Raw genomic sequence first — 25,456 nt, 5'->3', positions numbered from 1 at the left:
GGCCCTGCAGAAGTGGGGTTGAACCCCAGCTCTACCACTTCCTGGCTGGGTAGCTAAATACTGGGCATAATGTGCTCACCTTGAACCCTGGATCCTGGGAGCAGAGCTCAGGGTGCCCAGTATAGTACTTAGCCCACGACAGATGTACCCCCAACATGGAAACTCCATGAAACAGAGAAGTGGGGCTCCTCCGTGGCCAGCCTCACTCAGGCCTAAAGATTCCCTCACCCAGCGACAAGTCTAGCCAGACCCCTAATTTGTGTGAATAATAATGCAAAATTCTTAGAAGTGGCGCTCACTTGATGCCAGGCTCTTAGCCTCTTTTAATTCCTGTCATCTTTGCAGCAACCCCATGAGGTGGGCATTTTTATCATCCCTGTTTTAGAGATGAAGAAGAAGAGACCCAGGAAGATGCTGTCAGGCAGCCGGCAAGTGACTAGGCTAGGACTTGAATCCAAATGGACCGAAAGAGGGAGCGTTAGGACTTTATTTTAGGGGCCCCAGGAACCAGCAGGACCGTCCCTGGGTCTGGAACCAGGACATAATGATAGTTGGGTGGTCAGCCTCCAGCCTCCAGCAGCAACGAGCAGGTCTCTGGAACAGAGGCTCCAGCAGAGGTCTCAGCCCAGGCCAGGGCAGCAGCTGTCTCTGTCCTCTGCCAGCCTAGGCTCCCCACCCGCTTCCCGGTGCATGTAGCTGGGAGAGGGGGGATGTTTGTTTCCCCACCACCCACTCCCTGGTGATGTCATGCCTCAACAGCCAATGGCTGGGGGTCTCCCCGCACTTCCCCCCTCCCCATTCCTTTTCCTCCCCAGCCTGGGCTGGGGCTGAGCAGACAGACCGGGAGCTCTCAAGGTGTCTGGAGACCCAGTGGTAAGAGATCAGCCGGTCTTACCCCATCCTTGGCAATGCCCAAGAAGCCGTGGGAATAAGACCTAGGGTCCTGGGAGGTGCTGGGAGGTGCGGGGAGGACACCTGGGGGGCTTCAGAGGTAGTATGGTAAAGGCACAGACTTCGGAGCCAGACCCTGGGTTCAAATCCCAAGATTCCTCTTTTCTGGCTATGCGGTTTTGGGATTGATACTGCACCCTTTGTCCCTCTGCTATCCCACCTGTGAAATGGGCTGACGGAGGTCTCTTCACAGGGCTGGTGTGAGAGTAGATGAGTTGCTGCTTCCAGAGAGCTGGGGCAGGATGCCTAGGCTGGGGCCGGCTTTTTGGTGCTTTGAATAGAGTGCTGGGGATCTTGGTGGTAGGAGGCCAGTGCCTGAGCTGGATGTTGTCGCTCACCCAGAGTTCCCCTTGGGTAAGAGAGAAAGTCTGATGAGCAAGAGCTGGATATGAGACAGCCCACCTTCCAGCATACATTACTTGAGCACTTACTGTATACTGGCTGTATACTTTATACTGGCTCTGTTTCACAGATGAAACCGAGTCCCTGAATACCTTGCCCAGGTGTTCAGACATGAGATGTTCTGGAGCAGGGACGGACTGAGGCTGCTGCTAGGCCACTGTCCAAACAGAATGTCTAGGGGCCCAGACAAGTCAGGTTAACTCCCATTAACTGCTGAGGGCTCCCCATCATTGGCGATTGGGGAAACTGAGGCTCTGGATGGGGAGCGTTCTCATATGGGGTTGGCACCAGCCATGGGGAGAAGAGGGTGCCGATTCGGGATCCCTCAGCAGGCCCTGCTCAGCTGAAGGGCCCAGGGCCCAAATGACAAGCCCTCCCCCCAGCCTGCTCTGAGGGAAACCAGTGACATCTTAAATAGGACTCTCGGTCACATCTTCCTCAGGGAGGTATTCTGAGGATGTAATGAGCCAAGGTGGGCAAGGATCTTTGTGCATCGTAAGTACTCAAGAAATGGGGACTCAGGAAAATTCTGGAAGCTGAGGAATGTACGAGGACAGGGCCACAGGACCCACTCAAGAATAGCTGTGGGCATCTGGAGGGTCCTGCCTGACCTTCAGTTACCAGGGGAACCCCTTTAGAAGATCTTCCCCTAATACAGTCAGGGACCACCAGGAACCTTCCCCCACTTGTCCTCCCATCCGTCCCACCTAAAGGGATGGGCAGAGCTGGGAACAGAGAGTGCCCGGGGTGTATTTGGGGGGGCTTCCTTCCGAAGCCACCCCTACCCCACCCCAGGAGCTGGGTATATGGTTCAGGAAGGGCACAGATGGGCTAAATATAACCTGGGCTGGGCAGGGAGGAGGGCACTCTCTCTTGCTCCCGCCCTGGTTAAGCTTCCTGTGCCAGCCTTTGGGTGTGACCCTTGCTGCCCTGGCCTGAGACGGGGAGCTGGCAGGCCAGGAGAGCCTCCCTTCCATCTCCACTACCTCCTACAAGTATCAGGCTCTCCCACCTCCTGCTCAGGATGCTATGTAATGTCAGGCATTCAGTTTTTCAGACCTGACTCTGTCACTGTGGTGTCTTTTTTTTTCTTTTTATTAAGATTTTATTTATTTATTTGAAAAATAGAGATCACAAGTAGGCAGAGAAGCAGGCAGAAAGAGAGAGAGGAGGAAGCAGGCTCCCCGATGAGCAGAGAGCCCAATGTGGGACTAGATCCCAAGACCCTGAGATCATGACCTGAGCCAAAGGCAGAGGCTTTAACCCACTGAGCCACTCAGGCGCCCCTGCCACTGTGGTGTCTTAACCCTCATTTATTCATCAGTAAAATGGGGTACCAAGGCCACATCTATAAAGTGCCTGCCCAGCCCATGGTTGGCCGAGGACTTACCTTTAAAAATTCCTGTTTGGGGCACCCTCAATCCCCACCTCCCTTCCCAGCCCAGCCCCTCCCCCAGTTCTTTAGCTGCTTGGGGCTTCTCCAGTGCTCAGAGCCACCAATGAAAGTTCAGGTCCAGAGTTGGGGTCAAGGGCAGGGGCTTGGGTGTGTGACTCCAGACAGGTCACTTCCCTTCTCTCAGACTCAGTTTCCAACCCTAAAACAATCACAATATTCAGGGTGATTCAGAGACCTAGGGGGGTCCTCACTGGGGCTAGTCTGTAGGAAATGCCACAGATATGGGACCTGGAGCAGCTGCGGTCTCAGAGGGGAGGTTGGGGAAGGCTACAGAGACCAGGACTCCTAGGAGGGCCAGAAAGAAGCCCTCTGCTACTGTGGGGTCCCTGCCAGTGGAGTGGGTACAGCTAGACCATTGAGGGGTCCCTGTGTCCTCTATCCTGGCCAGTGGTGGGCTATGAAGGGCCATTGTGCGGCTGGGGGTGGGTGGGCAGGGGCGGAATGTGACTGGGCACAGCAGATGGGCCATTGTTTGAGGGAATGTGCCGCGTGAGACCTGACCTTTCCTGGTAGAGTGGGGGTTGGAGGTTTGGCATGCCAGGTGGGGGCTGGGAGGACAAGGCCAGAGTCGGCCTGGGGAGGGGATGTGGAGAGACAGTATCCATGCCCTTTTCCCCAGAAAGGCCTGTTGGGGAAGAGACATGGGAATCCCAGTTCTGCCTCCTTCTCACTGGGCTGTGTGACTTTATGCGAGATTCTTGGCCTCTCTGAGGAGCTGTGGGTTTTCCGCAGGGAGGAGGTGGAGCACAGGACTGACAAAGAATAACCGCTCAGTACCCATTAGTTACCATCACCTGTAGAAAAGTCTGGAATTCTCAGATAAGTTCAAATCCTGGTTTAGCCACTCGTGACCATTTGTGGTTGTCCTTCTCCCAGCCTCAGGTGTCTTCTCTGTAATGGGCTCGAAAACTCTCTTGACCTCACAAGAGTGTTCTGAGGTTTAGGGGCAATGAATGACCCCTGTGGGACATTTGTCACAAGATCAGGACCACAGAAAGTGCTCAGTAATAATAATAGGGCTTCAGAAGCCCCTCCACGTACCCAGCATTTTGTATTTACCCACTTCTTTGACGTAGTAGGTGCGCTTCTCCCCATTTAACAGATGTGGAAGCTGAGGCCCAGAGAGGTGAGGTGATTGGCCCACAGGGAGGACAGAGGAGTGGTTAGGATTGTTTTATGGTGAATTTGGCTCTCTCGGTTGACCCAGGTGGCTGGCGCAGGGGCTCTACTCTAAGGCAGTCCTAGGAGTCAGCTCGGGCTTTACTTTACTGTTTGTTGGCCAATAAAGGTCTTCTAGGCCTCAGTATCCCCCCGGCCCCCCACTGTGGGGATGGGATCCTGACAGAGCACAGGAAGCATCTGGCACTCAGCAAGCAATGGGTGGGGTTAGCTGATGGTAATGCTCACATTCTTCTTCTCAGAGCCCGGGACCCAGGAGGCCCAAGGAGCTGGCCGTGACCCTGAGGTGAGCACTGGCCGTTGCCACATGCCCCCCCCACCGCCCCCGCCAATCCCTCCCCGGCTTGCTTGGAGCCTCATGCCCTGGTCTCTTCCTGACAGGTAGCAAGACCCCAGAGGAAGGGCGTGAGCCCCGCAGACGACTGTGCCTGTGCTACACCCCAGGCTGGGCTCCTGTTAGGCGGGGGTGCCTGTGCCCAGGCAGCGGTGAGAGGAAGGGGTGGGGGGCCCTTCTCCTGTTCTGATATCCGTCTTGGCCTCTCCCTCCACACCTGGCTTCCTCCTTGCCACTCTTCTGGCCTCAAGCCTCCCTCCCTGTCCCCCACAGGCTCAGAGGCAGCTGCTCCATGCAGAGCTAAAGCTGGTTCTGCAGCAGAAGGGAGAGAGGAAGCAGGAGCCTGGGGCTCGGGTGACTCCCAGCTGTGCCATGGAGGCCAGGAGCCGGAGTGCTGAGGTGAGCACCCACATGCCCTGCAAGGGGAACTTGGGGGCAGGGGGTGGGTAGGGGGCACAGACTGAGGCAGCAAGAAGACACTTTCTGGTTTCTCTGTGCCTCAGTCTCCCCATCTGTGAAATAGAAATAGCGACAGTGCCTATTTTATAGGTCACCGGGAGGAAAAGAATTTGAACATATGGAAAGTGCTTAGCACAGTGCCTGGTACAAACTGAGAGTCCAAGCAGCGAATTCATTGGGGACATAACAGAGTTATATTAATAACGAGCTGAAGAAAATTGGGCAGAAACTTTTTGTTGGAAGAGGCAGGCTGCTATGGGGGTTAAATACATGAGCTTTGAGCTCCTGGGCTTAAATGCCAATCCCCCACTTTGGTTGTGCAGCTCCAAACAGGAGACCTGACCTCTCAAACCCTGTTTTCCCATTGGTGAAATGGGACAACGGTGGCTGTTATGGCGCTAGAGGACCCGCATTGACCACTTCTTACAGGATGCTAGGCACAGAGCGGGTCTATTTTCCGGGAGCCAAGCTGAGGCTGAGGGGTGGCAGGCGGGGGGGGGGGGGGGGAGGCCAAGGAGGTCACTGCCTCCAGGATGGCCTATGGGCTCCGAGGTCACAGACAGGGTTTAAGCCCAGCTGCTTAACTTTGCTGTGTGGCATTAGGCAAATCACTCCGCTTCTCTTTACCTTTGTGTCTGTCCGTGCTGTGGGGAGGATGAAATGAGACGCTGTAGGTAAAATGCTTAGCCCAGGGCCTTGGGGAGGTGGTCATGTTCCTGCTGTTCCCAGCTGCCTCTACAACTCTTCTCACCTCCTCTCAACATGCTCCTCCCAGCCCTCTAGTCCCAGGGCCAGGGCCAGCCTCGACGGGCTGCCCTAACCCTCTCCAAACCCTGGGCTCAACTCCAATCTACTCAGTCCCGATGCCTCGCCCATTACAGCATCCTCAGATCCCTGTTGCTTCAGGTCTCAGCTCACACGGACCCCTTCCGTAAACCCATGTCACCCATGGGCCCAGAGAGGGCAAAGTTCTCCTCCAGAAACACACAGCAGATTGAGTTCCTAGACCGTTGTGGAACTGGGGTCTCTCGCGGCCTTTTCTAAATCCCGGATGTGAATCGCGACGGTCGCTGCTGGGCCAGGGCCAGGACAGCACCATATACAGTGAATACCAGGAATGCCACGTCTGCTGGTCCACTACTCATCACCCACGCACCCCTCTTCTTCACTGGATTCCCTCTCCCAAAGGCGTTATGCAGGACTTGGGGTCACAGAGTCCACAATAGGGCATAGTCTCTCACGCGTTCTGGCCTCCGAAAAGCCCAATCTCACCCTCCCCTCCATCCTGCACCACTTAAAGACCCAGCGCTTTCCTCGGAAGCCCATCCTCACCCCACCCCTTGCTGGGCTGTTTTTAAAGCCTTTTTCCTTATCTCAGTCCCACCCTTCGACTGTGGATCCCCGCCTTACCTTCCCGTATTACTCTCTTGCCACACCCCTCTCAGATTTTTGGCCCCTCCTCTGTGGCCTGAGCTCTACCTGCGACTGCGGTCTGTTCACAAGCCCCGCCCCCGAACTGGTCCCGCCCCCGAAGACAGAGCCCGCCCTATCATGCCCTCCCCTCTCGCACACCCACCGCTCCCTCGCCTCCCTACTCCGCTTCTCGTCTATAACTCCGCCCCTTCCACCCGGACCCCAGGGCTCCGGCCGACAGCAGTGGGCCGAGCTGTTGGGCCTTGCCGCTGGCGTGAGAGAGCAGGCGGCCCTCGCGCTTCCTTAAAGGGGAGATGTCGGAGTGGGTGGGCCCGCATGGCCGGCCGGAGCCGCGCTCAGGGTCGTGTAACTGGAGGACCGTTTTAAGAGCCGCTTTTAAGCGGGATGCCGGACTCTGGGCGAGGTCCGGCCCCAGCGCCCCATGGCGACCCCTAGCTGCCCTCCATAGGAGCTGAGGCGGGCGGAGTTGGTGGAGATCATCGTGGAGACCGAGGCGCAGACCGGGGTCAGCGGCATCAACGTAGCAGGCGGCGGCAAGGAGGGAATCTTTGTCCGCGAGCTTCGGGAGGACTCGCCCGCGGCCAGGAGCCTCAGCCTGCAGGAAGGTGGGCGGGCCGGGAGCGTGCGGCGGGGCCTTTCCGAGGTGGCCGGGTTAGGAGTGCGCCCCAGGTCCCGGGCGTAGCCTGCTCGGAGGAAGCGGGGAGAGTGGCTTGGGGCGGGGCTTTGTGTGTCCGCCTGGCGGTGGCTAAGAGCGGGCTCTGGAGGCTCATAGTGTCGGTTTGACTTTGAGATCTGCAGCTAGCTTGTGATCTTCTGTGCCTTGGGTTTTCCATCTCGAAAATGGGAATAATTCTAGTACTCACCTCGCAGGGTTATTACGTGGATCAAGTGAGTCAGTAGTTGAAAATGCTTAGCGCATAGCTAAGTGGCACACAATAAGCACCGTGTAAGCACTAGTTATTATTTTTGTTGTTGGGCCTGGAGAAAAGAGGTGGAGTTATCTTGGAGGGAGTCTTAGTAAGGGATATTTTAAGTGACATGGATGAGGCCGATGTGATTTATTCATGCAACAACTATTTACTAAGTGCCTTCTATATCCAGATACGATTCTAGGTGCTTGGGCTACTACAGTGAACAAAACAGAACACACTCTCTGCATTTATGCTTATTTTCTAGAAGGGAGAGATATATTTGACCAAAATATGTAAAACACATAGTAAACTAGAAGGCATTGTGTGCTGTGCATGCCTGTAGGACAGTTGTATTTTTAAATAGGGTGAACCAGGAAGGGAGGAAAGGCCTGGTGGAGGGAAGGGAGTGAGTTGTGTGGCCATCTGGTTTTCAGAGGGCTTCATAGGCCATGGTGAGAATTTTGACTTTTAATCTGGGAAGGTTTGAGTGGGACAGCACATAACTCCCTGCTTGTGCATATACTCTCTTTCAAACAAATAAAATCTTTTAAAAGTTTATATTTTTATATTTTTATTTTTAAAGATTTTTATTTATTTATTTGACACAGAAGAGAAAGCACAGGCAGGAGGAGCAGCAGGCAGAGGGAGAGGGAGAAGCAAACTCCCCACTGAGCAGGGAGCCGGGTATAGGGCTCAATCCCAGAACCCTGGGATCATGACCCGAGCCAAAGGCAGCTGCTTAAGGCAGCTAAAGGCAGGTGCCCATCTGAGCCACCCAGGCACCCTAAGACTTTTTTTTTTTTTTTTTTAAACTTTATTTGAGAGAGTGAGAACTAGCAGGGGTGGGGGGTTGGAGCAGAGGAAGAGGGAGAAGCAGATTCCCCACTGGTCAGAGAGCCTGATGTGGACTCTATCCCAGGATCCTGGGATCATGACCTGAGCCAAAAGCAGATGCTTAACCAAGTGAGCCACCCAGGTGCCCCAAGATAACTTTAAATAAATAAATAAGTACACACACACACACACACAGGCTACTCTGATTATCCAGGTAAGACATGGTGATGTTCAGAGACAAAACAGTGTTAATGGGCATGAAGAGAAAGGTTTGGATTCTGAATCTATTTTATTTATTTATTTATTTATTTTTCTGGATATATATATATATATTTTTAAAAGATTTTATTTATTTATTTGACAGATCACAAGTAGGCAGAGAGGCAGACAGAGAGTGAGAGAGGAGGAAGCAGGCTCCCCGCTAAGCAGAGAGCCTAATTCGGGGCTCGATCCCAGGACCCTGGGATCATGACCCGAGCCGAAGGCAGAGGCTTTAACCCACTGAGCCACCCAGGCGCCCCTTTCTGGATATATTTTAAAGGAGGAGCCTTCAGGACTGGATATGGGGTGTGATGAAAAGAGAAGGGTCAAGGATGTGTCCAGGGATTCTTTTTTTTTTTTTTAAATATATATTATTTATTTATTTGAGAGAGAGAGAGAATGAGAGTGAGCACTAGCAGGTAGAAGAGCAGAGGGAGAGGGAGAAGCAGGCTTCCCGCTGAGCAGAGAACCCAGTATGGGGCTTGATCCCAGGACCCTGGGATCATGACCTGAGCTGAAGGCAGACACTTAACCAACTGAGCCACCCAGGCGCCCCTGTCCAGGGATTCTTAACCTGAGATTGGAGTTGCTAGTTCCACAAATGGGCAACTGGGGCTGGAGCTTGTTTGGAGTAAGGCCAGAACAGTCTGGATCTGTCAAGTGAAGGATATCTGTTGGATGCCATGGTGAAGCTGTGGAGGGGGAAGTGGATGTATGAGTCTAGAATGGAGGGGAGAGTGCTGGACTGGAGAAATAGACTTGGGATTTGTCAGCCCATTTATGGTCTGGGTGACCCAGATTAGGTCACTCCTAATCTGGGTGAGCTTCCTAAAGGGGTGAATATAGCATGGAGATAGAGATGAGAAGGGGCCCAAGGCCTGAGCTCTGGGACAGTGTGTCATTAAGAGATCCAGGAGGTGGGAGGCTGAGAAGAAACCTCCAGGAGGTTCTAGAGGGTGTGTCTTACCCTGGAACCCAAGCCAGACAAATGAATGAAGGAGAGTGATGTTAGGTCGAAGGCTGTGAGGTCCCCTCAAATGAAGTCTGGGACTTGATCACTGGGCTTAGCTATACAGATGTATGGGACCTTGAGAGGGGCCATTCAAGGTTCTGGAAATGGGTGTCAGAAGTGTGATTGGAGCCATGGAAAGTGATGCAGCTAGACGACTCCGTGCATTTGCCGTTAAGGTGAACAGATAAATAGAGCAGGAGCTCCAGGAATGAGGTCAAGACAACTTTTCCTATGGGGCAAATAATGGTATGTTGTATGCAGATGGGGATAACATAGAAGAAAGGGACAGATTGGTGATGTGGGGAGAGAAGGGAGAACTGCTGGAGGATGTCCCTGAGAAGGTAGTGGAAAGGCTGACCTGAGTTGGAAGTGGGGACGGTTCATCCTTAGAAATAGGTGGAGAGTAGAGTGAATAGCCACAGGAACTGGGGGGTGAGTAATGGCGTGGAAGATTCTGGAAGTTCTGATTCTGTCCTCTCAGTAAAGGAACCAAAGTCAGTGTCTTATAATGTGAGAATAGGGGAGTGCATGAGTGGCTCCACTGGCTAAATTTCTGCCTTGGGGTCAGGTCATGATCCCAGAGTTTTGAGATTGAGCCCTGGGTCCAGCTCCCTGGTCAGCAGGGACTCTGTTTCTCCCTCTCCCTCTGCCCCTCTGCCCACTTACTTGTGTGCTTTCTCGCTCTCATAAATAAATGAACAAAATATTTAAAAAATAAAATAAAATAAAATGTGAGAATGGGGAGGGTGCCTGGATGGCTCAGTCCTCTGGACGGGGTGGAAGGGGTCTGTCTTCCACTCAGGTCATGATCCCAGCGTCCTACGATCAAGGGGCTCCCTGCCCAACGGAGCGCCTGTTTTTCCTTCTCCTCCCTGCTTGTTCTCTCTGTTGCTATCTCTGTCTCTCTCTCAAATAAATAAATAAAATCTTTATAAAAAATGAAGTAAAATGTGAGAATGGGGGAGGGAAGTGGAAAGGCAATGGGCGTGGCTTGAATGGGAGGGGATTTGTTTGGCAGGGGCGGGGCTAAGGCCATGGGGTGGGGCTTCACTAGAGACTGTTCGGGATCTCAAACTGGGAGGACTTCGCTCCCGGGTGGGGGCAGGGAGGATAGGCGGGGCCAAGGTTTGGTGCCCACCAGCCTCGCTGAGGTCACTCCAGGGAAGTGGGTGGAACCAGGCCTAGGTGGAGTCAGCAGATGCCCACGCCCTGCCCACCTCCACCTTGCCTACAGGAGACCAACTACTGAGCGCCCGTGTATTCTTCGAGAACTTCAAGTACGAGGACGCACTACGTCTGCTGCAATGTGCCGAGCCTTACAAGGTCTCCTTCTGCTTGAAGCGCACTGTGCCCACCGGGGACCTGGCTCTGCGGCCTGGCACCGTGGCCGGCTACGAGATCAAGGGCCCACGGGCCAAGGTGGCCAAGCTGGTACGCGTGCTTAGCCCGGCGCCGGCTCTGGACTGCCCCAGCGATCCAGTCTCTGCGCCCTGAGCCCTACTCTTCCACACCGTGGCCGTCTTATCACTAACCCAACGCTAATCCCACCCTCGCCTTCTGTTCTTTACCCCTAAACTCCTTCCTGGGGAGGGGGACCCACCTATCTCAGACCAGGGCCTTTACCCACTTTGGAGAGCTATTAGCTCTAGGCTTGCCAGTAGTCCTGAACCAGGGGACTCCAAACCAGCAAGGCCAGTTCAAGCCTGAGTGCTGCTCACTTACTGCTGAGTGACCCTGGACCAGTTTCTTTCCCTTTCTGGGCCTCAGTTTCCCCATCTCTAGAATGAAGGTATTGGGGAAAATCCTGGATGAGGACCTGGCAGTCTTGGGTCCCAGTTCCTACACTCCTGTTGACTCATTGTCAGCTGCTAAATGAATGTCTGTGCCTTACAGGGGCAGTAATTGCGAAATGACAGGAAGGAAGAGGGGCTGGTGTTTTGGGGACAAGATGCTTCATCCAACACATCCCCACCCTGGTGCAATGCCAGATGGGGTTCCCCCGTCTTCCCCGAGCCTCTCACTGTCCCACCGCCTCCCGCATCTCTCCTCTCTCCCCAGAACATCCAGAGTCTGTCCCCTGTGAAGAAGAAGAAGATGGTGATGCCCGGGGCCCTGGGGGCCCCTGCAGACCTGGCCCCTGTTGACGTCGAATTCTCCTTCCCCAAGTTCTCCCGTCTGCGTCGGGGCCTCAAAGCCGAGGCTCCCAAGGGTCCCGTCCCAGCTGCCCCAGCCCGCCGGCGCCTCCAGCTGCCTCGGCTGCGCGTCCGAGAAGTGGCAGAAGAGGCCCAGGCAGCCCGGCTGGCCGCTGCTGCTCCTCCCCCAAGGAAAGCCAAAGTGGAGGCTGAGGTGGCAGCAGGAGCCCGCTTCACAGCCCCCCAGGTGGAGCTGGTTGGGCCCCGGCTGCCAGGCTCTGAGGTGGGTGTCCCCCAGGTCTCAGCCCCTAAGGGGCTGGGAGAGGTGGCCCTCCACCTGCCAAGCCTTGGACTAGGAGCCCCTGCTGCCCCTGCTATGGAGCCTGTGGCCCTAGGGATCCAGGTCCCCCAAGTAGAGCTGCCCACCTTGCCATCGCTCCCCACTCTGCCTACACTTCCCTGCCTGGAGACCCGGGAAGGGGCTGCGGCCGTGACGGTGCCCACTCTGGATGTGGCAGCACCTGCCGTAGGGGTGGACCTGGCCTTGCCAGGTGTGGGGGTGGAGGCCCGAGGAGAGGTGCCTGAGGTGGCCCTGAAGATGCCCCGCCTCAGTTTCCCCCGATTCGGGACTCGAGCAAAGGAAGTCGCCGAGGCCAAGGTGGTCAAGGGCAGCCCCGAGGCCAGGGTGAAGGGGCCCAAACTTCGGATGCCCACCTTTGGGCTTTCGCTCCTGGAGCCCCGGCCGGCTGCTGCCGAAACTGCTGTCGAGAGCAAGCTGAAGCTGCCCACCATCAAGATGCCCTCGTTTGGCCTTGGGGTCTCGGCCCCTGAGGTCAAGGTGCCCAAAGGGCCTGAGGTGAAGCTCCTGAAGGTGCCGGAGATGGCCGTGCCAGAGGTGCGGCTCCCCGACGTTCAGCTCCCCAAAGTCCCCGAGATGAAGCTCCCGAAGGTGCCAGAGATGGCCGTGCCAGAGGTGCAGCTACCCGACGTTCAGCTCCCCAAAGTCCCCGAGATGAAGCTCCCTGAGATGAAGCTCCCGAAGGTGCCAGAGATGGCCATGCCCGAGGTGCGGCTCCCTGACGTTCAACTCCCCAAAGTCCCCGAGATGAAGCTCCCTGAGATGAAGCTCCCGAAGGTGCCGGAGATGGCCGTGCCTGAGGTGCGGCTCCCCGAAGTGCAGCTCCCCAAAGTCCCCGAGATGAAGCTCCCCGAGATGAAGCTCCCGAAGGTGCCAGAGATGGCCGTGCCCGAGGTGCGGCTCCCTGACGTTCAGCTCCCCAAAGTCCCCGAGATGAAGCTCCCTGAGATGAAGCTCCCGAAGGTGCCAGAGATGGCCGTGCCAGATGTGCAACTCCCAGAGGTGGGGCTCCCCAAAGTGTCAGAGATGAAGCTCCCGAAGGTGCCGGAGATGGCCGTCCCCGAGGTGCGGCTCCCCGATGTGCAGCTGCCAAAAGTCCCTGAGATGAAGCTCCCCGAGATGAAGCTCCCTGAGATGAAACTGCCAGAGATAAAACTCCCCAAGGTGCCCGAGATGGCCGTGCCCGACGTCCACCTCCCAGAGGTGCAGCTGCCAAAGGTGTCAGAGATGCGACTGCCAGAAATGCAGGTGCCCAAGGTCCCAGAGGTGCATCTTCTGAAGGCGCCCGAGGTGAAGCTGCCCAAGGCTCCGGAGGTGCAGCTAAAAGCCGAACAGGCAGAGGGGATGGAATTTGGTTTCAAGATGCCCAAGATGACCATGCCCAAGCTAGGGAGGGCAGAGTCTCCATCGCGAGGCAAGGCAGGCGAGGCAGGGGCTGAGGTCTCTGGGAAGCGGGTGACACTGCCCTGTCTGCAGCCAGAGGTAGGTTCCGAGGCTCGTGTGGGTGTCTCCACTCTCACACTGCCCTCCGTGGAGCTAGACCTGCCGAGGGCCCTCAGCCTGGAGGGGCAGGTCCCAGCAGCCGAAATGGGCAAGGTGGAGCGGGCAGAGGGCCCTGGGGTGGCCACAGGGGTCGGGGAAGTGGCCTTCCGAATGCCCTCTGTTGAAATCGTCACGCCACAGCTGCCCACTGTGGAAGTAGAGGAAGGGCGGCTCGAGGTGACGGAGATGAAAGTCAAACCCTCCTCGAAGTTCTCCCTGCCCAAGTTTGGACTCTCGGGGCCCAAGGTGCCCAAGGCAGAGGCTGAGGGGGCTGAGCGAGCCACCAAGCTGAAGGTGTCCAAGTTCGCCATCTCACTCCCCAAGGCCCGAGCGGGGACTGAGGTTGAGGTGAAAGGGGCAGGGGAGGCAGGCCTGCTGCCTGCCCTCGATCTGTCCATCCCGCAGCTCAGCCTGGACGCCCGTCTGCCCACAGGCAAGGTGGAGGTGGCAGGAGCTGATGTCAAGGTCAAGGGGCCGAGGTTTGCCCTGCCCAAGTTTGGGGTCAAGGGCCGGGATGCTGAGGCGGGAGAACTAGCGCCAGGGGTGGCCGAGTTGGAGAGCAAGGGCTGGGGTTGGGATGGGAAGGTGAAGATGCCCAAGTTGAAGATGCCATCCTTTGGGCTGGCTCGGGGGAAGGAAGCTGAAATCCAGGGTGGGCGTGTCAGCCCAGGAGAAAAGCCCGAGTCCGTGGCTGGGCAGCTTAAGATCCCTGAGGTGGAGCTGGTCACCCTCGGGGCCCAGGAGGAAGGGAGGGCTGAGGGGGCTGTAGCTGTCGGTGGGGTACAACTCTCAGGCCCGCAAGTGTCCGTGACCAGGCCGGCAGGCACTGAGGGCCAGGAGGGGGCGCTGAGGATGCCCCTAGGCATCTCCCTGCCCCAGGTGGAGCTATCTGGCTTCGGGGAGGCTGGCCTGGGCACCACCGCTGGGCCACAGGTCAAGGGTGCAGCCCAGTCAGTGGAGGGCGCAGCAGGCTACAGGGTCCAGGTGCCTCAGGTGACTTTGTCTCTGCCTGGAGCCCAGGTGGCAGGTGGCGAGCTGTTGGTAGGTGAGGGCGTCTTCAAGATGCCTGCTGTGTCGGTGCCCCAGGTTGAGCTGGATGTGGGACTGGGCCGAGAGGCGCAGGTGGGTGAGGCAGCCACAGACGAGGGGGGCTTGAGGCTGAAGATGCCCACATTGGGGGCCAGAGCTGAGGCTGGGGAAGAGGGGTCTGGAGACCAGTCCCCAGGAGCCGAGCGCACCTTCCACCTCTCACTCCCCGACGTGGAGATCTCCCCACCCACCGTGGGCGGCCATGCTGAGTACCAGGTGGCAGAGGGCGACGGGGAGGCCGGACACAAGCTCAAGGTGCGGCTGCCCCGATTTGGCCTGGTTCGGGCCAAGGAGGGAGTTGAGGAGGGTGAGAAGACCAAGAGCCCCAAACTCAGGCTGCCACGAGTGGGCTTCAGCCAGAGCGAGGCAGTCCCTGGGGAGAGCTCCCCCAGCCCTGAGGAGGAGGAGGAGGAGGGCGGCGGGGAAGGGGCCTCTGGGCGCCGAGGCAGAGTCCGGGTCCGCTTGCCCCGCGTGGGCCTGGCCACCCCGTCTAAGGCCTCTCGGGGCCAGGAGGGCGAGGCAGCCCCCAAGTCCCCTAGTGGGGAGAAGTCACCCAAGTTCCGCTTCCCCCGGGTGTCCCTAAGCCCCAAGGCCCGGAGTGGGAGTGGGGACCAGGAAGAGGGTGGATTCCGGGTTCGGCTGCCCAGTGTGGGGTTTTCAGACACAGGGGCTCCAGGCCCTGCCAGGATGGAGGGGGCTCAGGCTGCTGTCGTCTAAAGCCCCAGAACAGAGGGAACGTCCTCTCCCATTTCCCCATTCCTGCCTCCTTCTTGTTTTGTGTGTGAGATAACTAGCACTAACCCCTCAGAGGGTCGGGAGGTGGCTGACTGACTGGGACCGGGCCAGGGAGGCCTCATGCCCGGCTCACTGGCAGGAGGGCCTGTATCTTGCCGAACCATGTGAATAAAATAATCCAGAGGTAGCCTTGTGTTGGGTTTCCTGTGTGCGTGCCTGTGTGTGTGTGTGTGTGTGTGTGGCGGAGGAACAGGAGAGGGTGGAGAGGGTGCAGGGAAAGAGGTCCCCAAGGAGGGGGCCTGTTGGAGCCTGGCCTGAGGAGGGCCTCTGTTGGCAGACACCAGGCCATCCCAGGTCTGAAGGGAGTCAGGAAAGATTCGCAGTGGGTCCTGCCCTAGCCATTCAGAACTCCTCAGGGCCTCTGAGCCAGACCCCTAGGCTGAGGCCTCTCCCACCAGGACCTCCCTAGGGGGCCCTGAGAGAGCAGCACAATTGCTACGCATGTGCCCTCTGCTGGCCACCTTCTCCTCAACAAGGCCACCTCCACATCCTGGGGATTGCTTTCCTGTCTGGCTGGTTTGACTGCCCCATCCGGCCCGGCCCCACCCTGGAAGGCCCCTCCTGGTCCCTCTCCAGGCTCCAGTCTTCTTAGGACTAGGTCCCAGCGTCCTCACCGCCCATCAGGGCTGGCTGGGCACGCAGGTCCTAAGCTCCCACCAAGGAGCTCCAGATTCCCCTGCATCTCTCTGCGGTGGCCCAGGCTGGGACAAGAAGATACTCTGTCCAGTCCCAAGTGTCCCCCTGATGCCCCAGTATCCGTCTGTCTGTTCTCCTCACATCCGGCCGTGCTCTTGAGTTGTCACACACCCCTGGCTTACTCCAGTATCTTCTCCATTAAAGCTGACCTCCCCTGGGTCACCACCTGGTCACGTGCTCTTCATCCCCACAAGACATGGCAGGAGTGACTTATACCTCTGGCGCACACTCTTTGCCCAGCCCTCCCCTCCCCCCATTTGGGGTTTCCCTCCCACTACGGCTGACCTGTCAGTGTCTATGGTGACTTCTCTATGGCCATGCTGAGGACTTCCTCTGTCTCCCTTGTCCTGACTTCTCAGGGTCCCTTTCTCCTTTCTGATCACTCTCTTCTCTCCTCCCCACTCCCCTCTCTCCTCATGCCCCTTGGGCCCTCAGGACTCTTGTGAGGCCCTCAGCCACCTCCACCCTGTCCCCAGGCCATGTCAACCTCCCTGTGGTCCACATGGGAACCTAGTGTCCCTTGCGTGCCCCTGCTGGATGTGGCAGTGGTTCGGAGCTTAGGTCTAGAGTCAGACTGCTTGGGGTCAAAGCCTGTTGCTGGCACCCAAGTGGGTGGCCTTCGGCATTTTTTCAACTTCTTTGCATCTTGATTTTCTCTTCCATAAATGTTGCTATTAACATGTATGCATAAGGACGGGTCAAGGCTTCTAAAGCACTCTAGACTTGTCTAACCTGACATCAGCATCTGCTCCCCCAAGGTGTTCCTTATCCATGTCCCTGTTCCGGGGACCATCCCTGAGCCCTGGGCCTTGTTCTGGATGGTTCCCTCCCTCCCACCAAACTATCGGTCCTACAGCCTGCCCTCCTGGCCACCAGTCTCATACACCAGCCTCCCCCCCGCACCCCCTGATCCAGGGTCCAGGCCTCCACTCTTGTCCCCTCCGATCCAATCTTATTTGCTCGATAGCTTTCTGACATTTAAATCTGACCCTGTACTCTCTTGCTCAGAGCCCTTCTGTGGTTTCCCAGGGCCCTCAGACAGCTGAGTCCAAACTCCTTAGCCTGGCATTCAAGACCTTTTACCAGCTGGCCTGGCTTGAGCCACACCCCTCCCCCCATGGCATCCACTGGTAGGGGCAGGTGTTTGCTCACATGGGGACACACACACACACACACACACATATCCCCCAAGCTCTTCACCTCTGTTTAGGAATGTCCCAGTCCCCCCTGCCTGAGGTCCGGGATTGGACTTCCTTCTCTGTCAACCCTTCACCTGGCCAGCCCTCCAGGATTCCGATGCTGGGGTGGGGGAGGGGGCTCCACCGGCCACCCCACCCCCCATTCCAGCCTGGGGCTCAGGTCTCCAACAACAGAACCAGAGCCACTCAGCAACGCTGGAACCCATTCGGGGGGGCCTGGGGCCCCTCGTCCCAAGCCAGGAGGGCTTCGGGGGAGGGGTGTGGCCCCTGGCGGACTGGCAGTGTGGCCCAGGGGGCTGGGGGGTGCCAGGGAGGTGGGCGTGAACCTCGAAGCAGGAGGCACGAGTGCGGTTCTCTTTCCCCCGCTGGGGGGGCCTCGGAGCCGGTGGCGGGCCGGAAGCCTTCGAAGGCAGAGCCTGTGGGGCGGGGGCGGTGGCAGGGCTGCGCCCGGGGGCCGGGGCACCATGGCCACCATCCAGTCTGAGACCGACTGCTATGACATCATCGAGGTGCTGGGCAAGGGCACCTTTGGGGAGGTAGCCAAGGGCTGGCGGCGAAGCACGGGGGAGATGGTGGCCATCAAGATCCTCAAGAATGACGCCTACCGCAACCGCATCATCAAGAACGAGCTGAAGCTGCTGCGGTGTATGCGGGGCCTGGACCCCGAGGAGGCCCACGTCATCCGCTTCCTCGAGTTCTTCCACGACGCCCTCAAGTTCTACCTGGTATTCGAGCTGCTGGAGCAAAACCTGTTCGAATTCCAGAAGGAGAACAACTTCGCACCCCTGCCTGCCCGCCACATCCGAACGGTTACCCTGCAGGTGCTCAGAGCCCTGGCCCGGCTCAAGGAGCTGGCCATCATCCATGCTGATCTCAAGCCCGAGAACATCATGCTGGTGGACCAGACCCGCTGCCCCTTCAGAGTCAAGGTGAGTGGGGCTGCCCCAGTATGGCCACATCCCTCCTCCTCGTCTTCTCCGAGCTTCCCCCGGCCCTGGACACTTTCCTGTCGCTAAGGTCTCCCGTATCCCCCACTCCCAGCCTTGAGTGTCTCCCCTTCCCTGCCCATGATGCCTCTCCCCACCTCCTGGCCCTAAAATCCTCTCCACCTCCCTGTCCCAATACTGACATCCTCTCTGTCCCAGATCCGAGACCTGACCTTCCTTCTCCAATTCATAGTCCAGCTCCTCTGGCCTGGCCCTGTCTATGTAGGGCTGACATTCCAGGAGTGGGGAGGGAAACACAGTTGCTAAGATAAATGAGTCAAATGTGGTATGTGAGTGAGAAGGAGAAAAGATAAAGCAGAGAAGAGGAGGATGTGGGTGGGGTATTGATTGGCGGTGGCAGTGGTGACCAAAACTGTAGACATGGCCGTCAGGGAGACCTCGTTAAGATGACATTTGAGGAAGGTCCCAAAGGAGGGAGGCAGTCATGTAGACATCTGGGGAGAAGGAAGAGTTCATGCAAAGTCCCTGAGGTAGGAGTGATCTGAGTATATGTGTTTGAGAAGCACCCAGGAGGCCAGGGTGAGAAGAGAGAGGAATGGGACCAGGGATGTGACAGGCTGGGACACACAGGGCCTCGAGGACCACAGTGAGGACTGGTTTTATTCCATGTAGGATGGGGCCACAGGAGGATTCTGAGCAGAGAGAGATCATGATTCGGCTCAGGTGTTCCCAGGGTCCCTCTGGCTGCGTGAGAGCAACAGCCTGTGAGGGTCAGGAGCAGGAGGGCAGTGAGGGGTGGCTGCTCCCTGCCAAGTGGGAAGCCCGGGTGCGGGGATGGAGTCGGGGTAGTGGGAGGAAGGGACACGGTGGGTTCTAGGTAGGTACAGGATTTGCTGACTGATCTTATGTGAAGTATAAGAGATGACTTGATGGGAGAGGAGAGCCTGATGGCCTGAGCGACTGGAAGGATGGAGGCGCCATTCTTCGTCACAGGCAGTTCATTAACAAATATTTCCTGGGGACTCCGGGTGGCTCAGATGGTTAAGCGTCTGCCGTGGGCTCAGATCATGATCTCCAGGTCCTGGGATCGAGCCCCATGTTGGGGCAGCAGGCCGTAGGGGGTGGTGGGTGTCCTGGCTCAGCGGGGAGCCTGCTTCTCCCTCTGGCTCTACTGCTCCCCCTGCTGTGCTCTGTCTCTGTCTCCCTCTCTCAAATGAATACGTAAAATCTTTTTTTTTTTTTTTAAAGATTTTATTTACTTATTTGACAGAGATCACAAGGCAGAGAGGCAGGCAGAGAGAGAGGGGAGGGGAAGCAGGCTCCCCGCTGAGCAGAGAGCCCAACACAGGGCTCAATCCCAGGACCCTGGGGTCATGACTTGAGCCAAAGGCAGAGGCTTTAACCCACTGAGGCACCCAGGCACCCCTGAATACATAAAATCTTCAAACAAAAACCAAACACTTACTGAAGACCTCCTCTGGACCTGACCCAGGACCTGACCCTGCATTGGGCACACAGAAGCACCTCTTATACATGTCACAAGCTCGCTGGACTCCCCCAACCAGCCCCAGCTCCTCTGCCCTGGACCCCCACCTGTGTCCCCCATCCCAGCCCTGGCCCTCGGTCCACTTCTGAGCTTGTCACTGTCTGGTGAAGGGTCTGGACCAGGAGCGGGCAGGGCTGTGAAGGCAGGACCAGGTCAGTTGTGGCCACTACTGTGTCCTCAGCATCTCCCGGCACAGTGCGGGGGCGGAGTCAATGAGAAATGAAGGTCAGAGTCACAGGGAAAGAGGCAGGCAGGAAAAGGCAGATCGTTTTGCCCTAGGAAATGGAAGGACAGAGACCCAAGGAAGGAAAGACTCCCACAAACACAGCAGGAGGCAGACAGGACGCATCCACAGCACCTGGCTGGCATTGGCCCTCCTTCCTGTGTCTGTGGAACAGATGAATGAATGGATCCCGTGGCCGCCAAGTGCCCCAGGGCCCTCACGCTCTCAGATTCAGGCCTTTGCCGCCCACACTCAGAGTGCAGGTTAATAACCCTCCCATCATCCCACCTTCTGCAGACAGAACACGAGGGATGGCTGAATGAAAAGCAGAGAAACTCAGAGGGGGAAACTGAGGAAGGGGTCCAGAGAGTCTTAGAGATTCAGAGTAAAAGTGGCACAGGGCGCCTCCCAGCGACATCAGGAGAGAAAGATTTTCAGCCTTCCCCTCCATGTGCCTGATGATGAAGACGGAAGAGGGTGGGGCTTCCGGGAGGTGTCTTCCCAGCCAGTGACATAGAGGTAGAGACACAGAGAGATGAGACATCAGGAAGCAATGAAGAGGCAAAGAAAGAAAGAGCGATACAAAAAAGAGGTAGAAGGAAAGAGCATGCCAGGGACATAAGGCCCCTCATTCATTCATTCATTCATTCATTCTCTCCTGATTGCGCCCCTAACTGTGTGCCGGGCACTGTTCTAGGCACCTAGGGATGCAACAGTAAACTGACAAAATCCCCAGACTGGCGTCCTAGCTGGATAGAGAGACAATGAACTTGACTGAATGGTAAAACATATAGAATGTGAAATGGTGTTAAGAGTTCTGGAGAAAAACGGGTGGCTCGGTGGGTTAAGCCTCTGCCTTGGGCTCAGGTCATGATCTCAAGGTTCTGGGATCGAGCCTTGTGTCAGGCTCTCTGCTGGGCTCTGCTTGGCGGGGAGCCTGCTTCCCCCTCTTCCTCTTCCTGCCTCTCTGCCTATTTGTGATCTCTGTGTGTGTGTGTGTCAAATAAAGTCTTAAAAAAAAAAAAGTGCTGGAGAAAAGCAGGGATCCAGGAAGGGGGATAGGAACCATGGGGGATGGTGTTTTTTTAATAGGATGGCCAGGGGAGGTCTCACGAGTTGACTTTTGAGACCTGAGATGAGGGACTCATGTGGACACCTGGGGAAAGAGATGCCAGGCAGAGGGAACAGCTAGTGCAAAGGCCCTGTGCTAGGAATGCGTCTGGCTTGTTCAAGGGACAGTGAGACACCTGTGCGAGAGGGGAAGCAGGAGGAGCTGAAGCCAGAGAGGTGATGGGTGATGGCCAGATTGCTCGATCCTTGGGGACCACCATGGGAAAGTTGACTTTTATAATAGGATGATAAAGCCATGGGGGGATTCTGAGTAGGGGAAGGATGTGATCAGACTCAGGCGCTCACAGGATCCCTCAGTGGCATGCATATGACTAGTGAACTGGGGTGCAGAGGGGAGGAGCAGGGAGCCCACTGAGGAGGCCCCCACATCAGCCTCAGTGGGAGATGCCCCTGGACAGGGTGGCATGGGGTGGGGGGGGAGCCAAGGCTGGGGATGGGGAGGCTGCCCAGTCTGGATCCCTTCAGAAGGTGGAGCCGACAAGATTTGCTGATGGACAAGGTGTGGAGTGAAAGACGAAGAGAGGGGTCCTAAAGTCATACGTTCTAGTGGTTCGAAACAGAGAGACAAACACACAAAACCAGAGACAGAGACGAGTAAAGACAGTGACATAAACAAGAGATAAGGACTAACAGATACAGCGACAGTCAGATGGCAGGGGCAGAAAAACACTGGTCAGAGCCACAGGGGAGACCCTGATCGGTAGTCGTCGTCCCCCCCACCCTCGCCGCAGGTGATTGACTTCGGCTCAGCAAGCATTTTCAGCGAGGTGCGCTATGTCAAGGAACCATATATTCAGTCGCGCTTCTACCGGGCCCCTGAGATCCTGCTGGGGCTGCCCTTCTGCGAGAAGGTGGATGTGTGGTCCCTGGGCTGCGTCATGGCCGAGCTGCACCTGGGTTGGCCCCTCTACCCAGGCAACAACGAGTACGACCAGGTGCGCTACATCTGTGAGACCCAGGGCTTGCCCAAGCCCCACCTGCTGCACGCCGCCCGCAAGGCACACCACTTCTTTAAGCGCAACCCCCATCCTGATGCCAGCAACCCCTGGCAGCTCAAGTCCTCTGCCGACTACCTGGCTGAGACGAAGGTAGGCTGAGGTGGGTGGGGGAGGGGGGAGGGTGTGGGGCAGGCGGGGTGAGGGCTGTTCATGTGGGGGCTGCTGCACCGAGAAAAAAAATCTAGGCTAGACCTCAGAGAGGACTGGATATTAGAGGGTCAGCTCAAATCACAGCAAGTGACAGCAAGAGAGATGTGGGTGAGACCCAAGGTGGCACTGGAAGTATATGGCGGCTGCTCTGAGTTTCCTGGCAAAGAGGGGTCGACAAGCTAGTGTAGCAAGCCGGTTGGACCACCTGGAGGCCTGGCGGGCTGGGCTTGGTGGTGTGGCCCACAGTAGCAGGATCTGGATTTGACACCAAGGAGGGACTAGAGGTTGAGGGCCATCCCTCTGCTAGTGGCTGGTTGGGGCTGCACCCATCGCTCCAGAGAGGACTGGAGGTCTGAGGGAGAAGTGAAACTTGGCTCAGTGAGACTCTGGGTGAGATGGCAGGAAGACCAAAGGGCGTACTCTGGTAGGTTTCCTGCAGCAGCAGGAGGGCTCTGGGTCAGATGAGAGGGGTTCCGGCCATAGGGAGTGGGTGTGGCCCTTTCCACAGCAAGAGAGCTCCAGATCAGATCCTGGGCAGAACTGGAAGTCTAGGTTTGGGTGTGTGGGCTTCATGGCCGCAAGAGAGCCCCGGACCAGACTGGAGGGCAGATTGGAAGCTAGGGCCGGGGATGGCGTGGTCAAACGTGAGCCCCACAGCAGGAGCCGGAGAGCCCGGACTCGGTGTCGGCCCCATGCCCACCCCCCCATGTCCCAGCAGGTGCGCCCCCTGGAGCGCCGCAAGTACATGCTCAAGTCACTGGACCAGATAGAGACCGTGAATGGCGGTGGAGCAGCCAGCCGGCTGACCTTCCCAGACCGCGAGGCGCTGGCGGAGCTCGCCGACCTCAAGAGCATGGTGGAGCTGATCAAACGCATGCTCACGTGGGAGTCGCACGAGCGCATCAGCCCCAGCGCTGCCCTGCGCCACCCCTTCGTGTCCATGCAGCAGCTGCGCAGCGCCCATGAGACCACCCGCTACTACCAGCTCTCCCTGCGCGGCTGCCGCCTCTCGCTGCAGGTGGAGGGCAAGCCGCCCACACCTGGCGTGACAGCCGTGGAGGATGGGCCCCCCTACTACCGGCTGGCTGAGGAGGAGGAGGCCGTGGGCATAGGCAGCGTGGTGGGCAGCGGGCCCTTCTTCTGCGAGGAGAAGGCGCCGGGCATGCAGAGGGCCATCGATCAGCTGGACGACCTGAGTCTCCAGGAGGTGGGACGTGGGCTGTGGGGCGAGACCCGAGCCGACGCGGTTCCTGACATGCTGGCCCCACTCAAGGCCGCTGCTGCTAGCCGCCGGGTGCCCGACTCGGGCCCCGAGCCCATCCTGGCCTTCTACGGCAGCCGCCTGGCGGGTCGCCACAAGGCCCGCAAGCCACCCGCGGGCTCCAAGTCAGACTCCAACTTCAGTAACCTCATCCGACTAAGCCAGGCCTCCCCTGAGGACGAGGGACCGTGCCGGGGCAGTGGCTGGGCCGAAGGAGAGGGCCGTGGGGCCTCAGCCGAGCCACCCAGCCTCCCACAGCGGGATGGGGATGGACCAGGCGTCAAGGATATGACTATGGATGCTGATGTAAGCCCAGTGGGTCTGTAGGGTGTGGGTGGTTCTGGGATCAGGGCCTTCCCGAGCTCCGGGATGGCAGGGACAGGCTACAGCTGGCTCAGGGTTCAACACATACGAGTCCGCTCTCAGGATGTGACAAGGTTCAGCAAACACTAACCCACACTCAGAATATGATGAGGATTTGATATGGCTCAGCATATACTAACCCGGACTCAGGATATAACATTCAGCACATACTTACCCACCCTTACAAGGTGGTGAGGCTCAGCACACACTGATCACTTCAGGATAGAAGGCTCAGCACACACTAACCCACATTCAGGATAGAAGGCTCAGCATACACTAATCCACCTTCCTGATGTATAGAAAGTCAGAATGCATTCAGTCCCCCTATAGGAAGTGATAAAGGCCCAGCACTCAGAACAAGGCCTTAGCAGAGGCTCAAGAAGTGACAAGGCCTCAGAGACCCTAATAGTCCCTCAGAACACATTAAGGTTTCTGCACACAGTTTAAGCCCCTAAGTTGCATTTGGGATCTACAAAATCGCCCTGGGGAAGTGACAAGGGTTCAGCTGGGACTGGAGAAGAGTCCAGGAGGGGCAGGCTGGTGGTTCCCAAGGCCAGGGGCTCCTTGGCTGATGGTCCTTTCTTCTTCCTAACAGAGGCCAGGCCCTGAGCTCTTCGACCCCAGCAGCTGCCCTGGGGAATGGCTGAGTGAGCCAGACTGGACCCTGGAGGGTGTCAGGGGGCCACGGGCTCAGGGACTCCCAGCCCGCCACGCTCACCCGCATGGTCCCTCCCGGACCACCAGCTTTCTGCAGCACGTCAGTGGGCACCACTGATGGTGACCCCACCCCTGCCCATCACTGGGGGCTATGCTAGTGGGGCTGGCATCCCCTCCTGAGAAGCCATTTTCTGAACCCACAAATTATTCTTACAGAAAGATAGTTATCCAGAAATCCCCCAATACCCTCGCCCTGGTGCATGCCAGCACATACCCCCTAAACACAGGAGGGCCTTGGGGTCTGGCCCGTCGCCTCCCCCTTCCCCCCTGGGCCAAAGGGACACAGGAAGGGAGCTGCCCCCGCTGGCCCTGAGCATGCCCTCAGCCCTGCTGCCCTTGCCCATTTCAATAAAGAACTGTTCAGCAGCCCTGTCTGAGGCCTGGACTGGAGCTGGGGTGGGGTTCAGGTTGGCCGCCCAGGGCCCTGCTCTCCGATGCTGAGCCCTGTTGGCCCCTGGCTCAGGTTGGAGGCTGGGCTGCCATCACATTGTGAGGGACAGGCTGACCCATTCCCTGAATATGCTAAGCGTTTGGCACGTGAGGATCCATCCACAGAACGTTCCCAGTGTTTAGCAGGTGCCAATCCGAGCTTGCCAAATGCCAAGGTCTCATCTGTTGACCTGCCCTTGCCGTGTGTATAGGCTTGGCATGCCCGCACCACTGCTTGGGTCATGGCTAAATGTAAATTGCTGTGGTGGCCATCAGTTTATGCTTGGTGCACCCTGAGGTGTTTGGACCTGCGAGGCCACCCTTGGGAGCCGGTGATGGTCCGGCACGTCCCCATCTGGGAATGTGCCAAGTGTGTAGTGCTCACTACCCTGTGCTGGCTGCGTGAGGCTCAGCTCACGCCAGGCTGTGTGGTCACACACTACATGCTCAGCACATACTGGCTCATGGGCATCGCACACTCAGGGCTCAGCACATGCTAGTCCCATGCTGTGTGCTCAGCACATGCCAAATCCATGCTAAGAGCCCAGCACGTGTTGTGGCCTCAGGACCTGCCAAACCACGCTGGTAATACGCCGAGGTTTCTGCCAACACCAGGTCTCCAAGAGAGGGGCATGCCGGCTGTGGCC

At 57.4% G+C, this 25,456-nt stretch overlaps 2 protein-coding genes across 2 annotated transcripts; both read left to right on the top strand.

Annotated features, from left to right (window-relative positions):
- The first annotated feature begins 799 nt into the window (after positions 1 to 799).
- On the top strand, positions 800 to 15,276 carry PRX (periaxin). The gene is made up of 7 exons (XM_059150916.1): positions 800 to 873; positions 4,231 to 4,274; positions 4,370 to 4,474; positions 4,596 to 4,721; positions 6,664 to 6,820; positions 10,468 to 10,664; positions 11,292 to 15,276. The coding sequence occupies exons 4-7, from the start codon at positions 4,695 to 4,697 to the stop codon at positions 15,069 to 15,071; spliced, it is 4,161 nt and encodes a 1,386-aa protein (XP_059006899.1). The 5' UTR covers positions 800 to 873; positions 4,231 to 4,274; positions 4,370 to 4,474; positions 4,596 to 4,694; the 3' UTR covers positions 15,072 to 15,276.
- A 105-nt stretch (positions 15,277 to 15,381) lies between these two features.
- HIPK4 (homeodomain interacting protein kinase 4) lies at positions 15,382 to 25,408 on the top strand. The gene is made up of 4 exons (XM_059150918.1): positions 15,382 to 17,973; positions 21,623 to 21,979; positions 22,758 to 23,606; positions 24,259 to 25,408. The coding sequence occupies exons 1-4, from the start codon at positions 17,509 to 17,511 to the stop codon at positions 24,436 to 24,438; spliced, it is 1,851 nt and encodes a 616-aa protein (XP_059006901.1). The 5' UTR covers positions 15,382 to 17,508; the 3' UTR covers positions 24,439 to 25,408.
- Positions 25,409 to 25,456: the final 48 nt, after the last annotated feature.

This window comes from Mustela lutreola, chromosome 16 (genome assembly GCF_030435805.1).
Source record: "Mustela lutreola isolate mMusLut2 chromosome 16, mMusLut2.pri, whole genome shotgun sequence".
Taxonomy (NCBI): domain Eukaryota; kingdom Metazoa; phylum Chordata; class Mammalia; order Carnivora; family Mustelidae; genus Mustela; species Mustela lutreola.
The sequence above is the reverse complement of the archived record's forward strand: the minus strand, read 5'-3'. Positions and strand labels throughout refer to the sequence as shown.

What these genes read in the sequence shown, in the direction of transcription:
- HIPK4 (XM_059150918.1), top strand. Translation starts at nt 17,509, where the DNA reads ATGGCCACCATCCAGTCTGAGACCGACTGCTATGACATCATCGAGGTG. An exon ending in GCTGCCCCTTCAGAGTCAAG is followed by an intron (nt 17,974 to 21,622) that starts GTGAGTGGGGCT and finishes CCCTCGCCGCAG; the next exon opens with GTGATTGACTTCGGCTCAGC. An exon ending in ACTACCTGGCTGAGACGAAG is followed by an intron (nt 21,980 to 22,757) that starts GTAGGCTGAGGT and finishes ATGTCCCAGCAG; the next exon opens with GTGCGCCCCCTGGAGCGCCG.
- PRX (XM_059150916.1), top strand. Translation starts at nt 4,695, where the DNA reads ATGGAGGCCAGGAGCCGGAGTGCTGAG. An exon ending in CCAGGAGCCGGAGTGCTGAG is followed by an intron (nt 4,722 to 6,663) that starts GTGAGCACCCAC and finishes TGCCCTCCATAG; the next exon opens with GAGCTGAGGCGGGCGGAGTT. An exon ending in GGGCCAAGGTGGCCAAGCTG is followed by an intron (nt 10,665 to 11,291) that starts GTACGCGTGCTT and finishes CTCTCTCCCCAG; the next exon opens with AACATCCAGAGTCTGTCCCC.